Genomic DNA, 27,267 nt, shown 5'->3' on the forward strand with positions numbered 1-27,267 from the left:
CTTCAACTGCTTGGGCCGGCACAACGTCAACGCGTGCAACATCGCTACGCGATGCAAGGAGTGTGGGCGCAAACACCACACGATGATTCATACCGGGTGGTCCAAATACGGGGATGCAGCCAAGGGTACGGGAGCCCCCTCAACATCGGGCGGCCAGCAGGCCAACTCTGGGGACGCAGGCGCGTCAACATCGGGTACTTCTCAATGAGATACGGCGGCATTGACTTGCGCGATTACGGGAAGTGCACGACCAGCGGTGCTCTTGGCGACGAGCCAGGCGCTTCTCATCACCAACTTCGGAGCTGCTCATCGGGTACGAATGCTGCTGGACTCGGGGTCCGAGTTGTCCCTCATCTCTGACAAACTTGTTCAGCGGCTCAAACTTCGTCGGGAATCTTCCTCTATTTCAATCATCGGGATCGGCGGGATTTCATCGGGTCACACTCGCGGGATGGTCTCATGCACACTTCGCTCAATTCACACCACAGATTCTCTCTTAATAAGAGCATTTATTATCCCCAAGTTAATGCCAACTCTGCCTTCATTCTCTATTTCGCACCCCCACTGGCCTCATTTACAGGGTATTCCTCTAGCGGATCCAGATTTCTCAGTTCCGGATGCGGTGGATCTCATACTGGGCGCAGATGCATACGGGAAACTGGTACGTTCTCAAATTCGACGCGGGTCTCCTGAGGAACCCATCGCACAAAATACGATATTCGGGTGGGCAATATTCGGGCCCTGCAACGAAGCTCACAATTCGTCGGGTTGGGTGCAGCATGCCGCTGTCGATCACGGGTTTCAGGCTCTCCAGGACCTCCTCGCGCAATTCTGGGTGCAAGAGGAGGTGCCAGTGCAGTTCGGATCGGATCTCACACCGGAAGAGCAAGAATGTGAGGCTCACTTCGTTGCTACACATTCTCGGGACAGTTCGGGTCGATATATCGTTCGGTTGCCTCTTCGGTCGTCCGCAATCCAGCTCGGTCAGTCGTTTCATACGGCGCACGCTTGCCTCAATCGGCTCGTACGAAAGCTCGACCGGGACTCTCACTACAAGGGACTTTACGACACATTTCTCGGGGAGTACGAGTCCCTCGGTCACATGTCGCGGGTGCGGGACGACGAAGTCGGTCGGGATCGGGTCTATTATCTCCCTCATCACGGGGTCTTGACGACAAAACTTCGGGTAGTGTTCAACGGGTCGTGTAACACGGATTCCGGGACCTCATTAAACGATCTCATGCACACGGGCGCCAAATTACAACGGGACATTTCGGATGTCCTCCTCTGGGCACGGCGCCACCGATTCATTTTCGCGACTGACATAGTCAAAATGTTTCGGCAAATTCGGGTTCACCGGGACGATTGGGATTTACAACGAATTCTTTGGGTGGATGAAAACGGGAACACGGCTCATTATCACCTGACTACAGTCACCTACGGGACACGGTCAGCTCCGTTTCTCGCGGTACGGGTGCTACTCCAACTGGTAGCAGACGAAGGGGAGAAATATCCGGCCGCAGTCGCTCCTCTTACAATGGGGCGATATGTGGACGATATTTACGGGGGGGCTGACCAAATTTCGGAACTTCTCACCCAGGCGCGACATCTCATCGGGATTTGCACGGCGGGCGGCTTCCCGCTGGCAAAATGGCAGAGCAACAGTCCGGCCTTACTCCCAAATCTGGGGTTCGGGTCGAGTCCGGAGGATTCACGCTCATTCGACGAGTGCGAAACAAAAGTTCTCGGGCTCGCATGGTTTCCGGGGCCGGACGTCTTCAAATTCACCTCACTTCCGTACACGGGCGGGCAAAGCATCACCAAACGGGTCATACTCTCGGAAATTGCTCAGATCTACGATCCTCTCGGGTTCCTCTCACCGGTGGTCATTCGGGCAAAAATCCTTCTACAACGGTTGTGGCTGGAAAAACTCGCTTGGGACGACCCCGTATCCACGGAGGTCGGAAAATCATGGGTCACATTTCGTCACGATCTGGCTCACCTCGGGAACATCGCGGTTCCGCGGTGGCTCAACATGACCTCGGATTCCACCGTCGAGATTCACGGGTTCTCTGACGCCTCACAGTTGGCAATGGGTGCGGTCGTGTACGTTCGGGTTACGGGTCCGGGAAAGAGCACCAGAACCGCGCTGGTCTGCTCGAAAACGAAAGTCGCGCCGATCAAACGGCTCACCATTCCGCGGTTAGAGCTCGCCGCCGCGTTATTGGTCGCCAAACTCGCGAAATACGTTCGGGATACGTTGCAACTCCGGGATTCGCGGGTATATCTGTGGACGGACTCCACAGTCACGCTTACATGGGTCACCTCTCATCCTTCACGATGGAAGGATTTCGTTCGGAATCGGGTATCCTCAATTCAAGAGCTCATTCCTCAGGGTCAATGGAGATTCATTCCCGGGCGGGACAATCCGGCGGATTGTGCTTCACGGGGACTAACCGTCTCTCAGCTCGAGCAATTTCAATTATGGTGGAACGGGCCACACTGGTTAGTCAAATCATCCTCACATTGGCCAACTCATTTCACCGGGACGGCAGATTCAGCGGCGCTCGAAGAGCGGCCAGGTCTTACGCTCACTGTCTCAACGCAACCCTCACCGGTCTTCGACCTCATTCATCGGTATTCCTCCCTCACCAGGCTGTTGAGAATTACTTCATTACTTTTCAAGACGCTTACAAACCTGAAAGGTGCGGGTCAGGATTCATCGGGCTCACTCCTCACACCGGGAGACCTGGAACACTCACAACAATACTGGGTCAAGGCAATTCAAGGGGCCTACTTCGCGACGGAGCTCAAGATTCTCTCGGCGGGTCAAACGCTTCCGAAGTCGCATCCATTCACACGGCTTACGGCGTTTATTGATTTTCACGGGACCATACGGGTGGGGGGACGGTTGAAGCTCTCAGCCTTACAACCTGAGAGCAAACATTCAGCCATCCTCCCGCGGGACTCACCACTCACGCGTCTACTCATCTCGGACGCTCACACGCGCACGCTACACGGGGGGACGCAGGCAACTCTGGCGTTTCTGCGCCAGCGGTACTGGATAATCGGAGGTCGGGCCCCGGTTCGTTCCTTCATACTGCGATGCGTGCATTGCGCGCGCTTTCGGGCGCATCGGGCACAGCAGCTCATGGGCCAGCTGCCTTCAACACGGGTCACTCCAGCACGGGCTTTCTTATTCACCGGCGTTGATTACGCCGGGCCAGTCTCTCTCAGGAGCTGGCGGGGACGCGGGCACAAGACTTACAAAGGCTGGCTGTGCATTTTCGTCTGCTTCACCACTTCGGCGATGCATCTCGAGGTCGTAACTGACGCCACCACTGACACATTCATCGCTGCATTCCGCCGTTTCACCGGGAGACGGGGTCACGTGCATACACTGTACAGTGACTGCGGAAAGAATTTTCAAGGCGCGGATGCAGAGCTACGGAGACTTTTCAACGGCGGGACTCGTGAATCGCAACAGCTGGCGCAGTTACTGACCAACGACGGGACAAAGTGGGTTTTCAACCCCCCGGGCGCACCTCATATGGGCGGGAAATGGGAAGCAGCGGTGAAATTGGTCAAGTTTCACCTTCGGCGGACGCTTCGGGAGACCAGCCTCACGTTCGAAGAACTTACAACTCTTCTTACGCAAATCGAGGCTGCGCTCAACTCACGACCGCTGCAACCACTCTCGGAAGATCCGGACGATCTCTCCGTACTCACCCCCGGGCACTTCCTCATCGGGGACGCACTCACGGCTATACCTGAGCCATCACTTCGGGATGTGAACCTCACTCGGCTGGCACGGTGGCAACTCATCCAGGAACGGGTCCAATACTGTTGGGAGCATTGGTCATCGGGTTATCTCCAGCAGCAGCAATCCATCTCCAAATGGCATCACCCCTCTCACCAAATCCGGGTTGGTACAATGGTGCTGCTGACTGACGAGAGTCTACCTCCGCTCAAATGGCCACTGGCACGGGTGGTCGAGGTTCATCCGGGACCGGACGGGCTCATTCGGGTCGTCACCATTAAGACGGCGACCACGACACTCAAGAGGCCGATCGCCAAACTAGCGGTCCTGCCAATTCATCCGGGAGATTAATCGACAGCACTGCTGCCGATGGCGGGCGGAATGTTCGGGAATTAACGAGGTTTCGGTGCCGGCGAGCGCTCTCGGGCTCGAGTGCTCGCCCCACCGCGGGCGTCGCTAGCTCGCGGGCTCGGGAATTCGGGAAACGTGAGACAATGGGCTTTTCGTGCTCTAGTTCTCACGCTCTCGCGGGGGGTCAGCACGTACTGGACAAACAATTCGGGTGTGGTCGACGCGACGTGTGGCGCATGCCCACGGCGCGTCTTCATCGATCTCCATATTGATTGGCTAGTCTAGATCCGGTCGTTCAGCGTGCTGACGTGCTTCTCGGTACAAGTTTCACTTTCGGCTAAATCTCTCCGGTAATTACGGCGTTTCACCAAAAATACCTCGCGTAATATCTTCAGGACATTCACGGGAACAAATTGGGCTACTCATTCGGACTTTTCTCTCATCGATTGCGGGTATTTCTCACGATAACTATCGGGCACGCGAAAGCACGCTTCGAGCGCTCCTCGTAGCTTCGTCGAACGAGCCTCGTTCGACGTTGACCGGCTCTTCTCACTCGGGTAATCTGCATCGGTTCGGGTGTACTTTCATTCGTGGGCATACTGTCCACGTTACTCTGCGAGCAATAAAACCTCTTTACATTTTTTATCCCGTTACGCATTGTGTCATTTATTTTCTCCCCACCAACACCAGATCCTTCACGCAACAAGCGGAAAAACTCGATTTCAAATAAAAAGCCTTTATTTTTGTAATTTGGTTCAAAACGATTTAAAATTGAATAAAGCATTTGTCAATTCAATTTAATTTCATTTTACTTTTGTTTTTCCTTCATGCCCGCTCTTCTTTAATATAGAATTGCTCGAATCTAGGCGTGACGGTGTGCACAAGCACTAACGTACCGTTACAATATATATATATTTCCGTGATATAAAAGAAAGATCGCGAATGTAACAGTTTTCACCGACTATTCACCGACTATTTAAAAGCAGGACAATGTTTAGTGGAAATGGTGAAAAAAGTAAAGATGAAAAAAAGCGAAATAGAGGTCGAAATCCAAGATTGTGTTTTCAACAGTTAAAGTTTCATACGCAGAAGACTGCCAGTCAGAAGACCGAAATAAAATTTTGGTTCCTTCCGGATATAGAGATTTCTTGAGTTGGTCCGTATTCTGAATTTCTGGATTAACAAAAATTTTTGGATCCGCAAAGAAAATGAAGAAAGATAGAGTGCGGGTGAGTATACTTGCAGGCTCCGGTGACAATGCTTTTAAGTAAGTAGAATAATTTTTCAATATAATAGTAATTTTCTGATTACAGAATCTTTTATCTCCAGTGCTAATGAAATGTGGAAGTGGTCTGTTGCTGTTCCTTTTCATTTTTGGTTGTGAAGACTGTCGCAATGGTCCAAGTCCACGGGTTCCTAAAGTGTCAGAATTTGTTACGGACCAGCAAAAATTTTGTTGTCTGAGATAAAGGTATCAAAATTTGATCCTCAATCAGAATTTAAACCACAAGTTAATAGTAGAGATGAAGATGAAATTGCAATCAACAGCGTTAAAGTTTCATACTAGAAGACTGCCAGTCAGAAGACCGAGATAAAATTTTGGTTCCTTTCGGATAGAGATTTCTTGAGGTTTGGATCAACGTTGATCTGCAAAGAAAATGAAGAAAGATCAAGTGCGGGTGAGTATACTTGCAGGCTCCGGTGACAATGCTTTTGAGTAAGTAGAATAATTTTTCAATATAATAGTAATTTTCTGATTACAGAATCTTTTATCTCCAGTGCTAATGAAATGTGGAAGCGGTCTGTTGCTGTTCCTTTTCATTTTTGGTTTTGAAGATTGTCGCAATGGTCCAAGCGTAGAGGTTCCTAAAGTGTCAGAACTTGTTACGGACCAGCAAATCTGAGATAAAGGTATCAAAATTTGATCCTCAATCAGAATATAAACAACCACAAGCCCTATAAACTCGTTCAGTTTAATAGTATAGATGAAGATGAAATTGCAATAAAAATTTTTTTTTATTACAGTGGAAGCGGTGTTTCCTGATAAAACTCTTTTGATTCAAATGGACACGGTGTGATTTTTCCATGACCTCAGTTTGGTTGGTCAACACGGTTTTACAGTCTCAAGCGTTCCATGGAAATATATGGCTCAAAGTCTTGATTGTCCAGATTTCGTGATCTCAAGTGATTGATATGGAGGTATTCCTTGAGCCAAGGGCTTCAAATGAGTGGATACTGGGAATGAGATTCTTGGGTCAGACTCGTTGGGAATATGTTAGAACTTTTCAGTTCTGGAAGGTGCGATACTACAGAGAATGAAATTTCGATTCAGGTATATTTATATGCATTTCTTTGTAGTTTTCTATCTAATTGAATGAGAAACGAAGTCATCATTATGTGATTAATTGTATTCTATTTCAGTTAAAAAAAAAATATTTCTGGATTTTCGCTGTGAGAATTCCGTCCAAATTGCTTGGTCATTTTTCGTGTTGCTCTTGCCAAGACAAAACCATTGATTCAAGTGTTTCTCAAGGTAAGTCAGTATCCAAGTTTAACGCTACGAATTAGTCGATGATGGAAATTATTGCAATCATGGTTTGAAACACTTATATATATATATATATATATTTACGTTTTTTGCAGTTTTCCTCGTTGTTGCTGATAAGAAGTTACGGACTTGTGGCTTGGTTCATCGTGTTTTTCAGAAACGAGTTTGCTTAATGTATTTTGGTAAAAAATATGGTCCATTTTGAAATTTGCTCTGACTCGTTAATTCAGGAGTCAATGGGGTTGGAGAAGAAATTTATGAGGGCGTTGATGGAATTCTTGATAATTTAGAAAATGGCGCTGAATTTGTAACCGCATAACAGACTATTCGAAAGTATTGATGATTTTTAATCGAGCAAAGTAAAATTTAAGTTGGAAATAAAATATGCGCGCGCATGTTTGTTTGGCTGTATAGTACTTAAAACAACTTTAATATATAATAAAATGATTTTTCAAAAAAACTAATTCTGTGTAAGTTGGATTTTCAATATCGCGTTATCTGGAATTTTTATTAGCCGTAATTTGATATATTTTTCTCTTTCAATGAGGCAGGGAATTTTTTAAAAAATTTCCAAGGTAGGGAAACTAAAAATCTATTTTATTAATTAAAAATTTTTCCGAATACACTGATAGGTAATAATTATAGTGCAGGAAATTCTATATTCACTTGTGGACAGACTTATGTCGGTCTTTCTCGTGTTACTACCTTAGACGGACTACATTTAATCAATTTCGATCCCCATTCTGTAAAAGCAGATGAGTTAGCTATAAGGGAATACAATCGTCTCAGACAGAAGTTTCGTACAGATCTTGTCCTCATAAAGTTTGCCAAACAATGGGCTCCCAAAATTCCAGATTTTGTTTGGGCTATATCCAAAAATGTTATGGAGTGTCAATCAGCGGCAAGTGAATGGAAAAATATGAGCTCCTGGTCTATTAACGGATTAACCAATACGGATGGTGTTTCGTGTTATGCTAATTCTATTATACAATGTATTTTCAATTGCAAACCTCTTAGGGAAGAATTTTTCAGAACTTCGGAGGAGAAAGAAAATCCTATACCTCTTTTACTTCGGTCTTATGTGGAAAGAAATAAATCAGTGAGTTCATGCGTTGTAAGAGAATATGTAGGAGAATCGTTTATTCAAAAAAAAACACCACGACGTTTCTGAATTTTTCATGGGAATCTGCAAAAAATCTGATTTACTTCAAAATGCTGTAGAACATAAATTGATTATTAAAGTTCGATGTAAAGCTTGTCAATATACGACCACAGATGAACAAGCAAATAATATACTAGTTTTGAGCTTTCCGCGTGTTAAAAAAGCTTTTACTTTACAGGAATTAATCGAACATAGTTTGTCTCAGTGGAATCCGATTGAAGGTCATCAGTGCAATGCTTGTGGCGGAATGGGAACACTCTTAACAAAAACTTCGCTATCAACTGTTCAAGGCGTTTTGATTCTTCAACTTTTAATATTATCTATAGATGAAAAAACTATGAAACTTTCAAAGATTGATTTTAGTATTAAAGGTATTCCATCCGCTGTAGTTACTGTTTGCGGCGAAAAATATAAAGTCAATAGTGCTATTTTCCATCATGATCGAACAGTATTTGAAGGGCATTATACGAACATGTTAAGATCTGGTACGTCATGGGTTTTTGCTGATGATGCTAAGGTCGAAAAAAGAAGTTGGCCGAGAAACGCCAAGAATAGTTATGTGTATTTCTTGGAACGAACAAAAAAATGAATTAATGATAATAGTTGTGTCGTAACATGGCCTGTGAATTTTTTTCAAGTTCACAGTGCACAAAAAGTAGTCAAATCAAACCGTGAAAACAGCATGAGTGCTGTAAAAAAATTGGAGACAAGTACATTTATGTTTTATGTAACCTCGACTGATGAATGAAACCCGACGTGTTACTCGTGTAGTCCAAAAAATAAATGCTCGATGATTTATAAGAAGTTGTTCGATCTATTCTCTGGAAACTTGCTTCAATAATGAGCAATTCATTACTAAAGGTTATAAAAAAAAACTATTTCAAACGTAATGAATAAAAAAAATGAATCTGTTAAATCTTGGTAATGTATGAAAAACATTTGGTTCAAAGGAACAAAAGGTTGTCAAATAAATGCAAAAGGGACGAGTACATCGGATGACGAATAGACAAAATTTTTAACATAATGGTATGTAAAAAAAATTACGAAACCAACTGTGTTTGAATAAAACAATTAAGAAAAGCTCTCACAAATCATGAAAAAACATTATATTAAAAAAATTAAAAATCTGGAATTATTTTGTAAAGGAAAAAAAAAATCAAATAGAACGTGAAAAATTCATTCTTACGGGAAGTATCCGGAACTTGAGAAAGTTCTAAAACTTGCTTCAAATGAGCAATTCATTACTAAAGGTTATAAAAAAACCATTTCAAACGTAATGAATAAAAAAAATGAATCTGCTAAATCCTGGTAATGTATGAAAAACGTTTGGTGTTCAAATGAACAAAACGTTGTCAAATAAATGCAAGTGACGAGTACATCGGATGGCGAATGAAAAAAATTAAAAACATAATGGTATGTAAAAAAAATTATGAAACCAACTGTAAATAATTTCAACAACACAATTAAGAAAAGCTTTCACAAATCGTGAAAAAAATATTATATTTAGAAGAAATACAAATCCGTAATTATATTGTAAAGGAAAAAAAAATTCAAATAGAACGTGAGAAATTCATTCCTACGGGAAGCACCGGAACTTGAAAAAGTTCTAGTGAATCAAAAAGTTACCAAAAAATCGCATCAAAGGTAAAAGTCATTTGTTACTCTATGGTGACAGATACTTAGAAGAAAATCGATTCTTCTCAGACTTTCAGGATCCCTTGGTATTCACAATATTCGATGTCGATTTCGTGTCGGTACAAATTATGTTTAAATATGTGCTAAAAGTACTTGTCCGGCCCATCACTTTTCATTCAAATTGCTCATTCAAATAAAAATCAGGGCTCTTTTAGATCTAATGGATCATATGTATGCCTACAGAGGGAATTGAGAAAATTATCTCCAAGAGATTTTAACTTAATTGCATTCAATTTTTTTGTAATATACAAGAGATATTATTGTGTATTGATGAAAAAATACCCTTCGGATGATAAAAATTGTCAAGCTTCCAAATTAACTCTCCAGTTTATATTGAAATGACGGCAATTTTTACTTCACATTTCCTTCTTCAACCGAATTTTATTTGTTATAGCAACTAACCTATTCAATTACTGAAGATATTCAACTGATAATAAATCACATTTTAATAAATTTTCGAGAGGATTCGTCTGTATAATCTCGTTTTTTTTTATTATCACATACACAATTGCACTTTGTTAAAATCAACATAAAAACATGAGTGAATTGTTGCGAAGAAATAGTTGCTGCCGAGCATATATGAGATGATGTTCGAATTCAGGTGGGCGTGTAACGGCAGCGTTAATACTAGTTCCATAAAAATAATACATTAATTAAGGTCTAGTTTGATTCTTATTTGAATGAGCAATTTGAATGAAAAGTGATGGGCCGGACAAGTACTTTTAGCACATATTTAAACATAATTTGTACCGACACGAAATCGACATCGAATATTGTGAATACCAAGGGATCCTGAAAGTCTGAGAAGAATCGATTTTCTTCTAAGTATCTGTCACCATAGAGTAACAAATGACTTTTACCTTTGATGCGATTTTTTGGTAACTTTTTGATTCACTAGAACTTTTTCAAGTTCCGGTGCTTCCCGTAGGAATGAATTTCTCACGTTCTATTTGAATTTTTTTTTCCTTTACAATATAATTACGGATTTGTATTTCTTCTAAATATAATATTTTTTTCACGATTTGTGAAAGCTTTTCTTAATTGTGTTGTTGAAATTATTTACAGTTGGTTTCATAATTTTTTTTACATACCATTATGTTTTTAATTTTTTTCATTCGCCATCCGATGTACTCGTCACTTGCATTTATTTGACAACGTTTTGTTCATTTGAACACCAAACGTTTTTCATACATTACCAGGATTTAGCAGATTCATTTTTTTTATTCATTACGTTTGAAATGGTTTTTTTATAACCTTTAGTAATGAATTGCTCATTTGAAGCAAGTTTTAGAACTTTCTCAAGTTCCGGATACTTCCCGTAAGAATGAATTTTTCACGTTCTATTTGATTTTTTTTTTCCTTTACAAAATAATTCCAGATTTTTAATTTTTTTAATATAATGTTTTTTCATGATTTGTGAGAGCTTTTCTTAATTGTTTTATTCAAACACAGTTGGTTTCGTAATTTTTTTTACATACCATTATGTTAAAAATTTTGTCTATTCGTCATCCGATGTACTCGTCCCTTTTGCATTTATTTGACAACCTTTTGTTCCTTTGAACCAAATGTTTTTCATACATTACCAAGATTTAACAGATTCATTTTTTTTATTCATTACGTTTGAAATAGTTTTTTTTTATAACCTTTAGTAATGAATTGCTCATTATTGAAGCAAGTTTCCAGAGAATAGATCGAACAACTTCTTATAAATCATCGAGCATTTATTTTTTGGACTACACGAGTAACACGTCGGGTTTCATTCATCAGTCGAGGTTACATAAAACATAAATGTACTTGTCTCCAATTTTTTTACAGCACTCATGCTGTTTTCACGGTTTTTTCATGTTTAGGAAAGATTGGAAACGTTCACCGATAAACGTCGGATATCAACAATTTTACAGACATTTAGTATCGCAATCCGAAGGGCCATTTGAGATCTGAACTGACAATCGAGCGATGAAAACGTTTCCGAACGTTCATAAACATGAAGATTGGTGATCACCAATAAAATTTTGGTTCAATTCATGACAAATTAACAATATTCAATGACATTTAGATTCGAGATCATAAATTACAATCGGGTGATGTCATTTCCGAACGTTCATAAACATGAACATTGGTGATCACCGATACACTTCTGTGTGAATCGATAAAAATTAACAAGATTCACTGACATTTCGAACTGAAGAGCTTTCTGACGTGCGATTCGAGATCTAGAGTCGCGGTAGCGACTCTGAGACAAGTACATTTATAATATGACGAGTCGCTGCCAGAGAGTCTTTACCGGACCGAGAGTGTTTTTCAGCTGTTTTCGATAACACTCAAAATTTATTTCTTTAGTAATTAAATAATTACAGTATTCCAGAGAATCCTGCAAGTTGTCGTATTTTTTATTTTTTTTTTTCTTTCGATTGCGACCTCTACGAACTCCGTAGCTTAACGCATTAAAAAGATATGAATTATTTATTTTTTGATTTCATCAAAAAATGTTGCATTTTTTCGCACACATTTTTGATGTTTATTTGTTTTTTCTTTAGTGAAAAATCTGGTGCCATAATACATTTATATACCTATATATTTTTTTTCTAGTGCCATAATACAAATTCTATACCTATATATTTGCGTGAATCTATCATGCTTCAAAATATCATCACCATAAAAAAAAACTTGGAAATCGATGCCTCATTCTTCTTATTTGATTCGAACAGCTAAATCAATTGAAAAAAATTCCATCTAATTTACGTGCAGCATTAAAATTTATTATATCAATTCGAGGCCAAGTATTTTCTAATGAATTGAAAAAAGTTACCACTTGAGTTACGTGCAGCACTAAAATTTATGATATCAATCAGTGGACAAGTATTTTATTAGTAACTCCAAATTTTGACATTATTAAATTGTTCTAAGAAGCTTTTAAATCCAAAAAAAATCACATGAAAGCTAGTCATTCGTTACTCTATGGTAGCAAAGACTTATAAGAAAATCGATTTTTCTCAGACTTTCAGGATCCTTGGTATTATTCACAAAATTCAACGTCGATTGGATCGATACAAATTATGTTTAAATAAGTGTTAAAAGTACTTGTCCGGCCCATCACTTTCCGTTTAATTTGTTTATCCAAATAAAAATCAGGGCTTGTCTAGAACTGATGGTTCACAAGTCACAAGTATTCATGCAGAGGGAATTGAGAGAATTATCTTCAAGTAATTTTTACTTAGTTGCACTAATTCAATAAAAAACGGAAACAAATTATTCCGCAATATACGAGGGATTTTATTCTGCATCGATAAATGAAACAAATTGTACATAATATATATGTTCAAGCTTCCAAAATAACTCTCCAGTTTATATTCAATGATGTCAATTTTTACTTCCTACTTATTCTTCCAGCGAACGAATTCCATACGGAATAAGAACTAACCTATACTATTATTAAAAGCATTAAACTAATAATGAATCGCATTTCAACAAATTTTTAACCAGATTCTGCCATACAATTTCGTTTTTTTATGATTGATTTTTTATTGAATGAATAGTGATGGGCCGGACAAGTACTTTTAACACTTATTTAAACATAATTTGTATCGATCCAATCGACGTTGAATTTTGTGAATAATACCAAGGATCCTGAAAGTCTGAGAAAAATCGATTTTCTTATAAGTCTTTGCTACCATAGAGTAACGAATGACTAGCTTTCATGTGATTTTTTTTGGATTTAAAAGCTTCTTAGAACAATTTAATAATGTCAAAATTTGGAGTTACTAATAAAATACTTGTCCACTGATTGATATCATAAATTTTAGTGCTGCACGTAACTCAAGTGGTAACTTTTTTCAATTCATTAGAAAATACTTGGCCTCGAATTGATATAATAAATTTTAATGCTGCACGTAAATTAGATGGAATTTTTTTCAATTGATTTAGCTGTTCGAATCAAATAAGAAGAATGAGGCATCGATTTCCAAGTTTTTTTTTATGGATGGAATTATCAGCAAACACGATACCATCAATGTACTTGTCCCAACCTTTTTTTCCCTAGGGGAAGTTTATGGTTTGATATCACGTCTTTTTTCTCGAAAGTTCCTTATTTATGTTTTAATGAATATATAATTTTAATTTAAATTGCTATGAATTATTTACGATTTACTGCTTATAACGTTGGTTTCCACGAAAAACGACCTATTTTTCGTCAAAATTGTGCTACTTTGGCGATTTTTTTCCTTGTATTCTAATATGTTTTGTCAATTAAGAACCAAAGAGCATGGTGGAAAGCGGGTTGGAGGCCGAGATATAATTTTCGGCTTATAACGTTGGTTTTCACGAAAAAAGACCTATTTTTCGTCAAAATTGTACTGGAAATATTTCGTCACAGGTCTGTTGTTGGACTTCAGCGATTTTTTTCCTTGTACTCTAATATGTTTTGTCAATTAGGAACCCAAGAGCACGGTGGAAAGCGGGGTGGAGGCCGAGATATGATTTTGGCTTGTAACATCTGATTCGTTGAAAAAAGACTGATACCGCACAATCAGTATACTAGTGAAGAACATTATACACTAATGCTGTAGGATTGTAATATATTTGATATTTTCTTACGGTTCGAAATCATTTTTGTTGTGTGATTTAAGAAGTTTTGTTTACATTTTTTGTGGTATAATGCGAAAACGAGCGATCATCAATGTAATTGTCCAAATTTTTTTTTCTCCGAGAAAGGATTTTTACGGCTTGATATCAAATCTTTTTTCTGTGGTAGTTCTAAACCACAAAAAATATTCTTAAATAAGATTTTCTCAAGTTCTCCAATGTTTCTATTGTGATATTTAAAAATAATTCTCCTTTCTCCAATGATTTTCTTTAAGTTTTGTACAATTTATAACAGTTTGATATTCTTCGAATGTTTGAAGTGATATCCTCAATTTTTCAACCATTTCGAACGTGTCTATAATTTTGTGGGATTAAAATCATATTCCGTAAGGTTTTTCAATATTTTGTATCATTGTGGAATTTTCCCCCTTCATTTATAAATTTTGTTTTCATCTGTTTTGATGAAATCATTGTGAATAAAGAAAACATGAAGATTTTTCAATGAAACGAATTTTTGGATTGATTTTCCTTCAAATTTGACAGAAGGAGAAAGAAAAAAATATATATAATGTTCACCAAGTCCACCAGAATTCGCAATTTTCACATATGTTTAATGAATTCTAATGCTAGTTATTTTTATTTCATTAAAAAACGTGCTTCCAAGGACTTTTTGAAGCAATCTTTTCCATTCGTATTATCATTCCCAGAGATAGAAAGTTGACGCACCTACGTCGATGCACAAAATTTTCAAACTCTGCATGTAGCCACCAAGGTTCAACCGGACAAAAGAAAAAGTATGAAGTGCGTCAAGACCAACAGAATTGCTTACTTTTTAATATGAGCATTGCATTTTGAAAACATAACTTCTTATGCCATTCATAAACAGGCCATCGCTGACTTTTTGTATCATTCATCATTATTTTTTATTATTGATTATTATTTATAATCCATTTCCAAATCCTATAATTCATGTATAATTTTTATTATTTGTAGATATCCATATTCCATAATCAAAAAAAGGAAGTACTAATACCTGGCATGCATGTCAATACACAGAATTTTCCAAATTTGCAAGTATTTGCTGCGATTTATTCATCTAAATTTTGGTACAGACAGAAAAAATTACCACCGATTCATAAAATTTATTATGCCAAATCTAAAAGGAAAAAAGACAGCGCACTTGAAAGTGAACAGAACGCATAATTGTTTCATGTATCTCATTCATATATTACAGTTGGAACCAAAAAGTGAAAAGATTGGCACACCTACCGCTTCGCAGGAATATCAAAGTTCATAGGTATTCGCTGCGTACCAGTAATACAAACTTTGGTGCTATGGGGCAAAAAACTTTAAAATTACCCGAACCACATTTTTGAAACTTATTATGGCATATTCAATAAATAAAGTGACAGATACGCTGCATGTTGAAGTAAATCAAATAGTGTAAAAAGTGACAGACAGATACGCTGCATATTGAAGTAAATCAAATAGTGTAATTTAGTATGTCTCCATGGTTATACACAGACAAAATATTTGATCACATCCAGAAATGATCAGGCGTAGACTCACACACATGAATTTTTTAATCCATAATGTCAATCGTAAACATGGTCTGGAAATACTCAATATACGTGTCGCTTCATCATGTTGTCAAACTTAAGATGTGTTCATTGCATTTGGAAGATACAAATTTTGATATCACGAAAAATAAGTAACCAATGACTTATTGAAATGAATTTCCAAATTCATCATGCAACAATTCAAGTGAATATCTATGTATTTACATGGCCCAAAGATTTTTTAAAACTCGTGTTTGTAAACAAGCAATCATGAAAACTTTTTGTTATGAATTTTCCAATTTATTGACATCAATATGAGGAAATAGAAATACGAATGTCACTCGAATTGTCTAGAAAATGAATAGAAATTGGTATGGATACACTGTAAGCTAAGGAGGTGGGAAAAAGGGCCTGGTGAACACGGCCAAACGAAATGAAAGAAAATATGACAACAATACATTGAATTAGACACTTTTACTTGACCGAAGTTTTTCAACATTTATTTGCTTTCATTTACATACAATCACGCATATTTTTTCTATAATGTAATTACACAACATGAAATTTCTGTTTGGAAAGAACGTTTGAGAGGTTATATAATGAGCGAAAGTTTATTTTTCTCACATAACTCCCGTTGAAAATTTTTGAAGAACCAGAACCAGGATTGCAACAAAATTATGTCATAAATAAACGTAAAATCAAAGAATTTGTACAAGGAGAAATTTCCCAATACTAATATATGTTCGATATAACAAACACTCGCGAACCGATTGCGATGAGCGTAAACTAACCCACATGGTTTTCACAAAACTTACATAACATTTTTTTTTTATAGTCATATAAGAATTTTGAATCGAATTCATACAGCTCGCACTATTTCTCCGAAATTTTATCATTCAGATCGCTGTTGCTATTAATTTGCTCATGCCATCAAAAACTGACAGATGGCGATGTACTATATATCACGTCAAAGTCACTATATGTCTGGTTTTCGTAATACTGTATGACACCACATACCACTATTTTTAATAAAATAAATACATATTTAACACTTTATTAGATGAAAAATATTTTTTTGTCACCCCGCACTTCGTAATGTCGAAAATCCGTTTGTTATAACATCAATAACTGACGGCTGACTGATGGTCTTGTATATATATTCATAAACTGTATTCCGCTGGAACGGTACAGCAAGTGTCCTGACCAATCACAACTCATTATTTCTGTAGCCGGGATCCCGGGACCCGAGCTTCCATAGAAATGGGTTATAGCTGGCATCAAGAGGCCTTTGATGGTGTTCTGTACAGACACAGTAAATCCATAGATGTGTTAGTAACTTTTGCATAATCTTGAGCCCGTGCAAAGTTTTTTCTCAGCAATTACACCACCGATCGTATTGATTTTGGACGCAATCGAAAGAGAATTTCTTAATTAGCTGAAAGTTCAATTTTCAAAGTCGTACATAACTCATAGGCTTCGCAATTAAAGAAAATCACATGCCAATTTTACCCCCACCACCGCGAATCGTTTTATTCAGAGAAAGTATAGTCTCGGCGAGAGCCTCGGGCCAGCAGACGACAGGGCTGTCAATGTACTTGTCCCGAGACTCTACCGAGTCTCTTGATAATGTAAAGTGACAGCTCACCGTTGTATTAAAAAATGTTTTTTTTTGGTTTTCCAAATGATATATTAGTAATTGGTAGTATATTTACCAATCGCAGTGCAGTGTCTGTATTTTCTCAGTGGTGTGTTTATTTTTATGCTTATGAGCAGGTTATCAAGATCGCGGATGTGACAGTTCATCACCAATATGTCGATACTTGATTTATTGGTTAAAATGATTTTTTCCCGCTCTGTGAAATCCGGACAATATTTCTAAGGTTTTTATAATGAGACTACTAATAAAAAAGTGAAGAAGAAAATGAAACGTAATAAAGGCAGAGGAATCCAAGAGTCTCTGCTAGGAAATGACCAAACCAACATTACAGAAGAGATTGTTAGCCAGTGTACACGATAGAAAAAAATTAGTGCCAATGGCTTTCCCGATGCTTTTTGGATTGATGGTAAAAAGATATATCATATATGTAAATTAGAATGATTAGAATGAATAAGAGATTTTTTTCTACCTTTTGGTTAGGTTTTTTCTTTCAAAAATCAGATTGGCATAATTGTATATTTTCCCTTGGGAAATATAAATACAATAACCCAAGACAGGGGTAACGAAAGAAAGCAAGAGACCAAAAACACCTTGAATGAAGACGCGAATGCATATCATCTTGAGATAAGACACTGAGAAAAATGTTCAATTGTAGTCAAGGGCTCGATGCATTGAGGAAATCTGTAAAGGAAATAAAGATAGAGATCTTGCGGCTGAATACTAACAGGCTGGTGTCAATGTTTTAGTTTTCAGACTTTTGGATGAAATCAAGTAAGTGGAAGAATGTTTGAATTGAATTTATTTAAAGAGAGCTCTTAAAATCATTTGAACTGATGACGCTGAAGTTTGCAACGTTGGGGTTCAACGAAAGGGTCTAAAAAATCTCTACAATAATTCCAATAATTCTCCAATTGTGTTATCTTCCTAAATTTTTATTCGTTATTTTCAATCTACACCAATGATTTGGGAAATAAAAAATTGGTGAATTACAAATGTTATTTTCGTTAATCTCATTTAACTCTGACGTTGCAAACTTCAGCACCGTTTGAACTGTTATTTGTTATTAACATATTTGCTAGTAAATGTTTTGCCATGATAAAACACTAATTGAATATTCTCAGTTGCATAATGTTATCATAATATCCCCAATACCAATGAAATGTGGAAAAGGCTTGTTACCGCTTGATTAATTCTTAGTCGGTACCGCAAAATTGTTCTGTGTCGTTGGCATCGATGGTCCTGCTTGGTGGTAATTCACTCAGAAAATCATTGGCTCATCTTTCATTTTTGGAGATTTTGTCTCAACGAACCAAGTTCATGGATTCTCAAAGTGTTAGAACTTGTTACATACACTTTGTACTCGTTCTAAACTCCATACTTGCAGAGTTTTGTTTTGCTATATTGGAAGGGACCCAAAAATTTGTCCGGTCCAAAAAACAAGAAAAGCAAATGAGCCGGCAAAGATTTTGTTGATCCAAAAATAAAAAGAGGTAATTAAGAATTTTTCATTCGTCATTTTTAATCATTATCATTTGATAGAACATCCTAAAGTAGAGTACAAACCACAAGACCAATAAATTCATTCACTGTCATGTTCAATTATCAAACAAGTGTAGTCAGTAGAAACGAAGAAGAAATTTTGAGTAAAATTTTACAGTCTCTTTAATTCTGAGGTATTCAAGTTTCATTATAATTTTTTTACGTTCATGGATTGCAGTTGAGATGGTGCACAGTTTTTTGATTACTCTTTTGACTTCAAATCAATACAGAGTGATTTTTCTTGATCGTAATGTAAATGTGTATGAAAAATTTATAAACTTCACAATTCTGCAAGACCTGTAATTTCCTAACTTAACAAATCGAATTATTGTGATTTCGTACGATGACGATGGTTTTAAATAGTTATAATGCTAAAACGTGATTCCGGTATTTCTGAGCATGTGGAATAATTGCTATCCGCATTTTTTGGGCTTGAACGTAGCTGCCGCGAATGTTGACAATCTCTCGTTTTTTTGTCACTGTTGTCCTATCAGTTGTCCGATAATAATGTTGTTGCTTGCCACAAAGTCACTCTCGTACTATTTTTTGCAACTTCCGGTAGTACTTGCGTAGAAATTTCCCTCATTCCTTATACCGCTATTCTTTTCATTTTACTTTACATTTAAAAGCCACAAGATGAATTCTAGAAAAAGAATTTTTTCACATAATTGATTATTGCTTTTTCAAAATATTACAATAATTATCGATTTCATCAGAAAGAAAGCCTTCATAATGTGACTAATTGTAACTTTGTCTCGTATTTTTAGTTCGAAAGAAAAATGTCTTTGGATTCATTTGATTGACGTTCTGGATTCTTCATTGAATTTCGTCAGAGCTGCTTGGTCGTCTCGATTTTCCTCGTTCGTGCCGCTTTTGTCACGACACAACCCACGAATCTTCTTTATTCACTGATACAAGCGTTTTCTATGACCCAACCGGTACTGCTGTTTAACGCGATTCTAGAACTGTTGCATTTATTTCGAAGCTCGAACGTGGAACATACGACTCATACGCATTAGGTCCTTCGAGTTATCCGTAATGGCATGAAAATACAAATTGATATGGACGTTTTACTCAAGTCTGTCGCTTTTAAAAGACTTCTTTATTTCCGTCTTTTGGTTTCCAATCACGAAGTTACAATGTGAATTTTTATTCTTCAATTCCTCTACTTTGTTTTTTTAAATATAGACACGAATTAGTTAATGATCACAATTTTACAATCATGAATTTGTAAGACTATTTTCTCCAAAATTCTTGATTTTCAATTTTTAAAGATTTATTTTTTTACACTTCTTACATTTTCTAATTTCAGCGTTTGATCATTCAAATCATCGAATCGACGGTAAAATTCCTGAAAGCATGATTGTTGTTAACTCGAAGTTACATACTCATAACTTTGTTACCGGATTTTAACAAGTCACCAAACTGAGAATGTACAAATCATCGTGTGGCATCTTTGAAAATAAATTATTATTTGAAATATTTGTATTGCTGGAGTGCAAGTATATGAATTTTTGATTGCGTATGTGTGTATGTGTAAATACTGGAGTTGAATTTCATATTTGAGTGTTTTTTTTTTGAGAAAAAAATTCTGAATTCAGTTTTGAAATAAATTCTCAAGTTATATTTATTTTTGTTTTTTCTCAACGAAATAGGGAATTTTCACATATAAAAAGAAAAATAATGGAGCCATATCTATAAACACAAATTTTCGAAAACTTCTTTCCTTTTATGAATAGCACTTCTTACACGTATTCTTCAATTCTAATTAGTGATTGCACTTTTCATAAACAGATTAAGAGGATGGATAAGTCGGTATATCGCAACCGTGAGTGCGAGAGAGATAGCTGCAAATTTCGAAATCGAAATACTTTGACACGGTTTGACCGATTAAAAAAAGGCTCTGTCAGTCGATTTTTGCCATCGTCCTACGTAGGCTGACAGAACCTTTTTTTAATCGGTCAAACTGTGTCAGAGAATTTAAATTTCGAAAATTGCAAGTGAGTTTAGTCGACTGATCCATACTCTTAAGATGATTTATCGAGGAAATCAAACTAAAATCCGTTTCTACCGGATTTCGTCACGAATATAACAAAAATACCCGAAAAATATTGAAAAATGTGATTCAATTAGCCGATTCCGTCGTGGTTCATATTCAGGCACCACATTTTTCTCATCAACGCAATGAATAAATGAGAATACAAAGTAGTTTGCGTACGCCATGATACCTTTTACACCGGTCACAAAGATTATTTTATCACAAATTGCACACACATTAGTCACAATCAAAGAGACCGGAGCCGGATTCATACCACTTTACTACTCATTACGCAATTTATTCAACGCAATTTCAATAAAAATTCACAAAGAAATCCCTTAGAATACACGCGAGGCGTTTGACCTGTGATAACCACCGTATTTACTATATATAATTATTATACTTTACTACGGGAGGCGCCACCATCGATTTTGAGTTGGTCATGTGAGCTCGATGACTCTTAACTGTTTGATTGGTGGCGTCATTGGGCATCATCGGATGGATCATTAACTATGTATATAGTGTCAGTCACTAAACTGTCAAATTGTCAAGACATTTACGTGGCGAAGTACATCGATATCGTTTCAGTGTGCTTTCTGCGAAAAAAACTTTTCATTGAAAACGGTAAGTTAACCCGTCATATGTAATGGTTTTTTTTGGCAACTTCCGTGTGTAAACTTGGATCATCTATGTCCCACTGTTTGTTCCCTAACTTAGTATGGTTAAAAAAATTTGAACAATATTTTCAAGTACTCCTTTTACGAATTATCATTAAGAAGTGATTTCACGATCAATTTTAGGTAGGGGAAGACAAAAATTTTCTTCTTTCTTAAAAAAATCATACAGGGGAGGTAAGAAAATATAAAGGTGGAATGAGGAAGATGTTTCAAACCCACCCAACGATTCCGTACACACATCGAAAGATGTTCTGAACGGGCAGCGTGTCAGTTAAACACCGGGAAATTCTACATCGTGTCATTTGCCCAGTGCAGATCTCCATTGTGTAACTCTTCTACTGTGGCAATTGGACACCGTGCCAAACGCTCAACGGCGCATACGCCTGTAGGGCTATTGGCTATCGTAGCAGTTCGACATTTCCCTGATGTTCGCGTATTTCCACTTTTCACACCGTCAGGCTCACTCATCGGCACCATGCCCACCGGCCGGCCCAATATGCTCTTGTTGAAACTCTCTAGCTGTGGCAATTGGACACCGGACCAAGTGTGCAATCGTATAACTTGCCCACAGGGCTAGTGCCTATCGTAGCAGTTCGACATTTCCCCGACTCTCGGATGCCCGCATTCTACCGCTTCTCTACGCGTTTAGTGATGAAGGGTTGTACGGGTTTGGTTTTCGCCTTCTTAAAATTAATTGTGATATTATTATTTATCAGATGTCATCAAAAATTTTGGAACCATTTTCGCAAAAGGACAACTTGTAAATATTTATAAAAATTCCTATTACGGCCGAAATTCTTTATGCAATCATAATACTATAGAAAAAATTTTTTTATTTTTTCTCTTTTTTAATCGCAAGTTACAACGGAAAACAATTTTTGTAGGGATACAAATGACCCACCTTTACAGACGACGGGTTAATATTTTGATTCTTATATATTTTTATATACATTGGATGTTCTGTGTGCCAGTATTTACATATAATGCAAATATAATGGTTAAATTTAATATCGTTGTGGTGTCCATTTCAGCGCAGTGCTCTCACACCAATCTACAAGGTTGACACTTTAAAAAAAAGTAAGTCCAGAATCTCGCTAAGTATTCGAATATCGCGCAATGATTGAACAAATGTCTGAGATTTTCGATACATATGATGAAATATAAAATTGAAAACTTGTTTAGAATAGAAAGTTGACACTCGTGGGTTTTTAACGTCATATTCCCAGTTAGAACTCAACCAACTGCAGTGGCTTAATTAAAAAAACCATGGTGTTTGGGCAAAATATTAAAGGAAATCTTTTTTTCTTCAAATTTCAATCGATAAGCATTTTTTCAGAATCTTTTCGAAATGTTTCAAAATCGAAACTCGGAAAATTACCGAAAAACAGTAGAGAAAAAAATTGTACTTATGGAGTAAAATTATTTCAATTTTATATTTACAACTGTTATCAACCATAGTGTTATTATTCCAAATTGGTGAGGTAATAAGCACTGTAATGCCAATCTTTCCCAAGTAAGGCGTTTGTTCTTACAAACACTCGTGAACGGCTTCCGAAAATTACGAACTTGCTCCATGAGATTCCTTTATGTCTTTATTTTTTGCAAATTAGTGGTTCGAACGCAAGTTTGCGGAGAAATAGCTTTAAGAATATTTTACAGAAAACTTTTATAGAATTGCAGAATTGGAAATAATTTAAAGTTCATAAATACTACTTTTTCCCGTATTGTTTTGGGGATTTTCCGATTTCGAGTTTTTTCGAGTTAAGCCACTGCAATTGACGTAGTTCTAACTGAGAATGATGAAAATAAAAGATATCGGACAAAAATTCTGATTAAAATTCCAGTCGATTCAGAACGACTTTTTGCAGTTTTATTCCCTCTAGAAATTTGATGTAATTGACGAGGGCTTCGAATTTAGCTGAATTTTCTAAAAATGTGCTCTGTGAAAAGAAATCGTAATCGGAATCGAAAAAAAATCATATTAAATATTTGGGAAAGGAGATTTAAAAGAAAACTTGTTCTACTTTAAATCACCGTTTGCTAAAATCAAATAGCTTGATTTTCTGGTGGGTATAACAATACTGAGGAACCACTTTTATCATAGAATTTATAAAAAAATACGGAAGCACATAACCCCATTAGAGACTTGAAGTCACCATCTACAGTAAAAATTTAACCATTCTTAAATTGAGTACGCGGTTAACTCGGAGCATATAATACAATGTATTCTTTACTTTTTTTCTTTTATTCTTTTTTATAATGCATTTTACTTGTTATATTTTTTGCAGGTTGACAGCTCTTCAATTCCTGGCAGTCGAGGTGGCACGTGTGTTATCTCCACAGATTATATTGAAAATAAGCTGCTGTGCGCTTAACAATAGGCTGCAGTGCGCCAAAATAAAAAGCTGCTGTGTGCAGACTAATAGGCTGCAGTGCGCCAAAATAAATTCAACGTTAATATATACAGCATTCAAAGTTCCATACTTAAAAACGATTTACGATCTTCTAATTACAAGAATCGTCGAATTTTCTGTTTTAATAAAACATAAACGAATTGTGAATTTCTTCCTTATCTTTTCTTTACTGGCCTATTCAAAATAAAGATGGCTAATGTAACTGGTAGTGAATTCAGATTGAGTTTTGAAGAAGTTATAACTCGCGGGGGTTTAATAGAGGATCGGCACATTGATCGATTTGCTGAACTTCTCAAGATTGCTAACCCTAATTTTGAAATGGAAAATACGTGGAAAGTACAGATTCCGCACTTGATTCCTGCAAAATCTTTAGAGAAAGAACATATTCAGATTTTGCACAGTTGTGAAAATTTTTCTACTAACGAAGGTGGTCATTGGGTATGTAGTTATTTTGATACTCAAAAGATTTATATTTACGATTCACTCAACAGAAAAGTGTTACATCGAAATCATAAAACATTCCTTGCAAAATTGTTCCCGTCTTACAATCTCGAAAATGTTGAATTTCCGAAAGTTCAACAACAATTGAATGGTAGGGATTGCGGTGTTTTTTCGATTGCATTTGCTATTTCAATTCTGCACGGATTGAAGCCGGAAAACGTAAAGTATTTTCCGTCCGTTATGAGACAACATTTGTTGAATATATTTAACTCTAACTCTTTGGAACAATTCCCATGTACCAATTGGTCACAAAACGCCATTTTACCGGGTACAATTTGTGATCGTTACGGTTCTAATCAATCTAAAAATAAAAATAAGCGAAATGAAACGAATTTTTCAATCAAGACCAAGAATTGGGTTCGAACAAATTTCGTTGATTCTAGAAATGTTGAATCGATTTCCAATGAATCGTCCAAAATAAGTCTTATTAAATGTTCAAAACAGATTGTTGATACTGAAACATTAAATGAATCACGTAAACAATATGACAATTTGTATACACAACTAGGCAGTATCGACAAATCGTTTGTTAAATTGGAAAGTGAATTTCTATTAAATACTAATAATTCAATCATACAAGTTTCACCAAAAATTAAAATTGACACATCTACTGGGAAAAAATCGAATGAAGACAAAAAGAGCCAATACCTTCCGAGAAGTTTAGTGAAAACCACGGATACTACTCATGAACATCCACTGGGGGTAGTTTTGAATAGTCAAAAACGTAAAATATTGTATCATGGCGATGATATTAGTTTGGGTGTCCCTTTGACAAAATTATTTAAAAAAAATAACACACATACAAAACGAGTCCCCATTGTATCATCACATCTTCCAAATATGAGTCCAGTTAATTTGAAACAAAAAATGGTTGACAATATCGTTATAGAAGAAATTATATTGACGTCGCAACAAAGAATTGATAAACATAAAAAGGGGCTGTGGGCTTCTCGGAAAAATAAAGTGAATAAAATTAGACGAGATAAATATATTAAACAAGTTGATAAAAAATTGAAGAATCTCATTACCAGTAGTGATTTAGACGAGAACACAGTGTTACTGCGACAATCCAATGTTTTAAAAGTCCTTAAAAAGCGGATCGGGAAACGTGTTTCAACCTCAAAACAATTTAAAGGTTACATTTCTAATGTAGATAAACTTAAATTGGATGTAGCAAATAAAATATCCAATAAGTACAAAAAAGTAAGAAAAACATTTGATACGATTAAATTAATATCTTCGAAGGAATATTATATAGCAAATGTCGCTAAGACAATGAAAGGATTGTTACCAAAATGTCTCATAAAAGCGGAGTCAATCATAAAATGGTGCTTACATATTAGACAAAAGTGGTTATATGATATTAAAACAAAGCTTCGATCGATAAAAGATAAAATTGAAGTTAAACTGACCAAGTTGGCTGAATGTCCTAATATTTCAACTGAAGATAAGACGTCTATTTTATGTGGAGCCATTAGAAAACATACAGCATCTTCAGAAGCGTATTTCATAGATACGACATATCAAAAACCTGATGACTTCCGAGCCGCAATTATCATGGACAATAATGGCCGAGCAATAAATATTTTACCAACAACAACGGATAAGAAAGGTCACACTTTCTGGAGCTGTTCAGCTTTCTGTAAACGTATAGATCGCAAACTCGTCGATACTTATCATAATTTTTTGTTGAAGATATTTAACTGCAGGTTGCAAAATGTTCGCGCAACGCTTTGTAGAATTCACAAATGTACATTTAGTCAAGTTGACACTTTGTTGGGACATAGTCATACCTGTTATATTAGTCCTACAATGTGTAAATCACTTTTTTTATCAGTAGAATTTTTATCACCACACTTTCCAGATGTAAGAATGATTAAAAGATCATTTTATGCAATACAAGCATCATTGCAAAAATTGTATGATTTAGATCGAGCACTAGAGACTACAGATTTTGAAAAATTATCTAGTATTGCGAATGATGCACGGGAAAAGTCCAAATCGTTTGCTTTGAACAAAGAAATAGATTTGAACGAAGAGTCTATAATTACAAATCATTTAGATGCATTCACATCGTTGAAAAAAAATTTGCTGGATACACCGAGATTCGCATGCATATCGTGTGAAAAACTTTGTTTTCGAAAAAATGTTACGGTTATCAAAAATTTGAGAAAAAATATAACTTCTCCATTTTGGAATGATTTGATCGAGTATGTACATAATAAAGGAACGGATTGTGAATATGTTTGTCTGTATTGTCTCGATAAATTTCGGTCGGGGAAATTACCACCGACCTGTATTTTAAACAATCTAGATGCGGGGGAGGTTCCCAAAATAATGTTGGACTTTAATGATTATGAAAAACTACTTATTCAGAGAGCTAAAGCATTCCAAGTAATTCAGAAAATGGGTACCGTCATGAATAATAAAAATATGTCTCATAGGGCAATGAATAAAAAAGTGATAGGGAGAATTTTTCATTTGCCATTACCGATTGAAGAAACGATTAAAAAAATTTGTCCCGCCACACAAGCACTTAATTTAGAACATGAATTATACATTTTAGTTCGTGGAATACCCACGAAAGCTAAGGTCATATGGGAAAATTTAGTTGATGTAAAAAAGGTTTATAATTGCCTCGTGGAGCTTAAAAAATTAAATCCTTTGTATTACGAAATCGAATTACCAAGGTCCCCAGATGCTCTTTTGGATGGTTTAGTTTCGGATGTTGAATTTCAACTTGAAGGAAACGCGCCTCATAATGAAATTGAAGATCGAGATGGAA

At 36.9% G+C, this 27,267-nt stretch overlaps 1 protein-coding gene across 1 annotated transcript; it reads left to right on the forward strand.

Moving 5' to 3' along the window:
- Nucleotides 1–204: 204 nt before the first annotated feature.
- Nucleotides 205–4,111, forward strand: LOC122418614 (uncharacterized). Its single transcript, XM_043432887.1, has 2 exons — nucleotides 205–336; nucleotides 581–4,111. The coding sequence occupies exons 1-2, from the start codon at nucleotides 205–207 to the stop codon at nucleotides 4,109–4,111; spliced, it is 3,663 nt and encodes a 1,220-aa protein (XP_043288822.1).
- The last annotated feature ends 23,156 nt before the right edge of the window (nucleotides 4,112–27,267 follow it).

The sequence above is a fragment of the Venturia canescens genome, unplaced genomic scaffold (genome assembly GCF_019457755.1).
Source record: "Venturia canescens isolate UGA unplaced genomic scaffold, ASM1945775v1 PGA_scaffold_15__1_contigs__length_3012046, whole genome shotgun sequence".
NCBI classification, from domain to species: Eukaryota; Metazoa; Arthropoda; class Insecta; order Hymenoptera; family Ichneumonidae; genus Venturia; species Venturia canescens.

What these genes read in the sequence shown, in the direction of transcription:
- LOC122418614 (XM_043432887.1), top strand. Translation starts at nt 205, where the DNA reads ATGAGATACGGCGGCATTGACTTGCGCGATTACGGGAAGTGCACGACC. An exon ending in CGAATGCTGCTGGACTCGGG is followed by an intron (nt 337 to 580) that starts GTCCGAGTTGTC and finishes CCTCATTTACAG; the next exon opens with GGTATTCCTCTAGCGGATCC.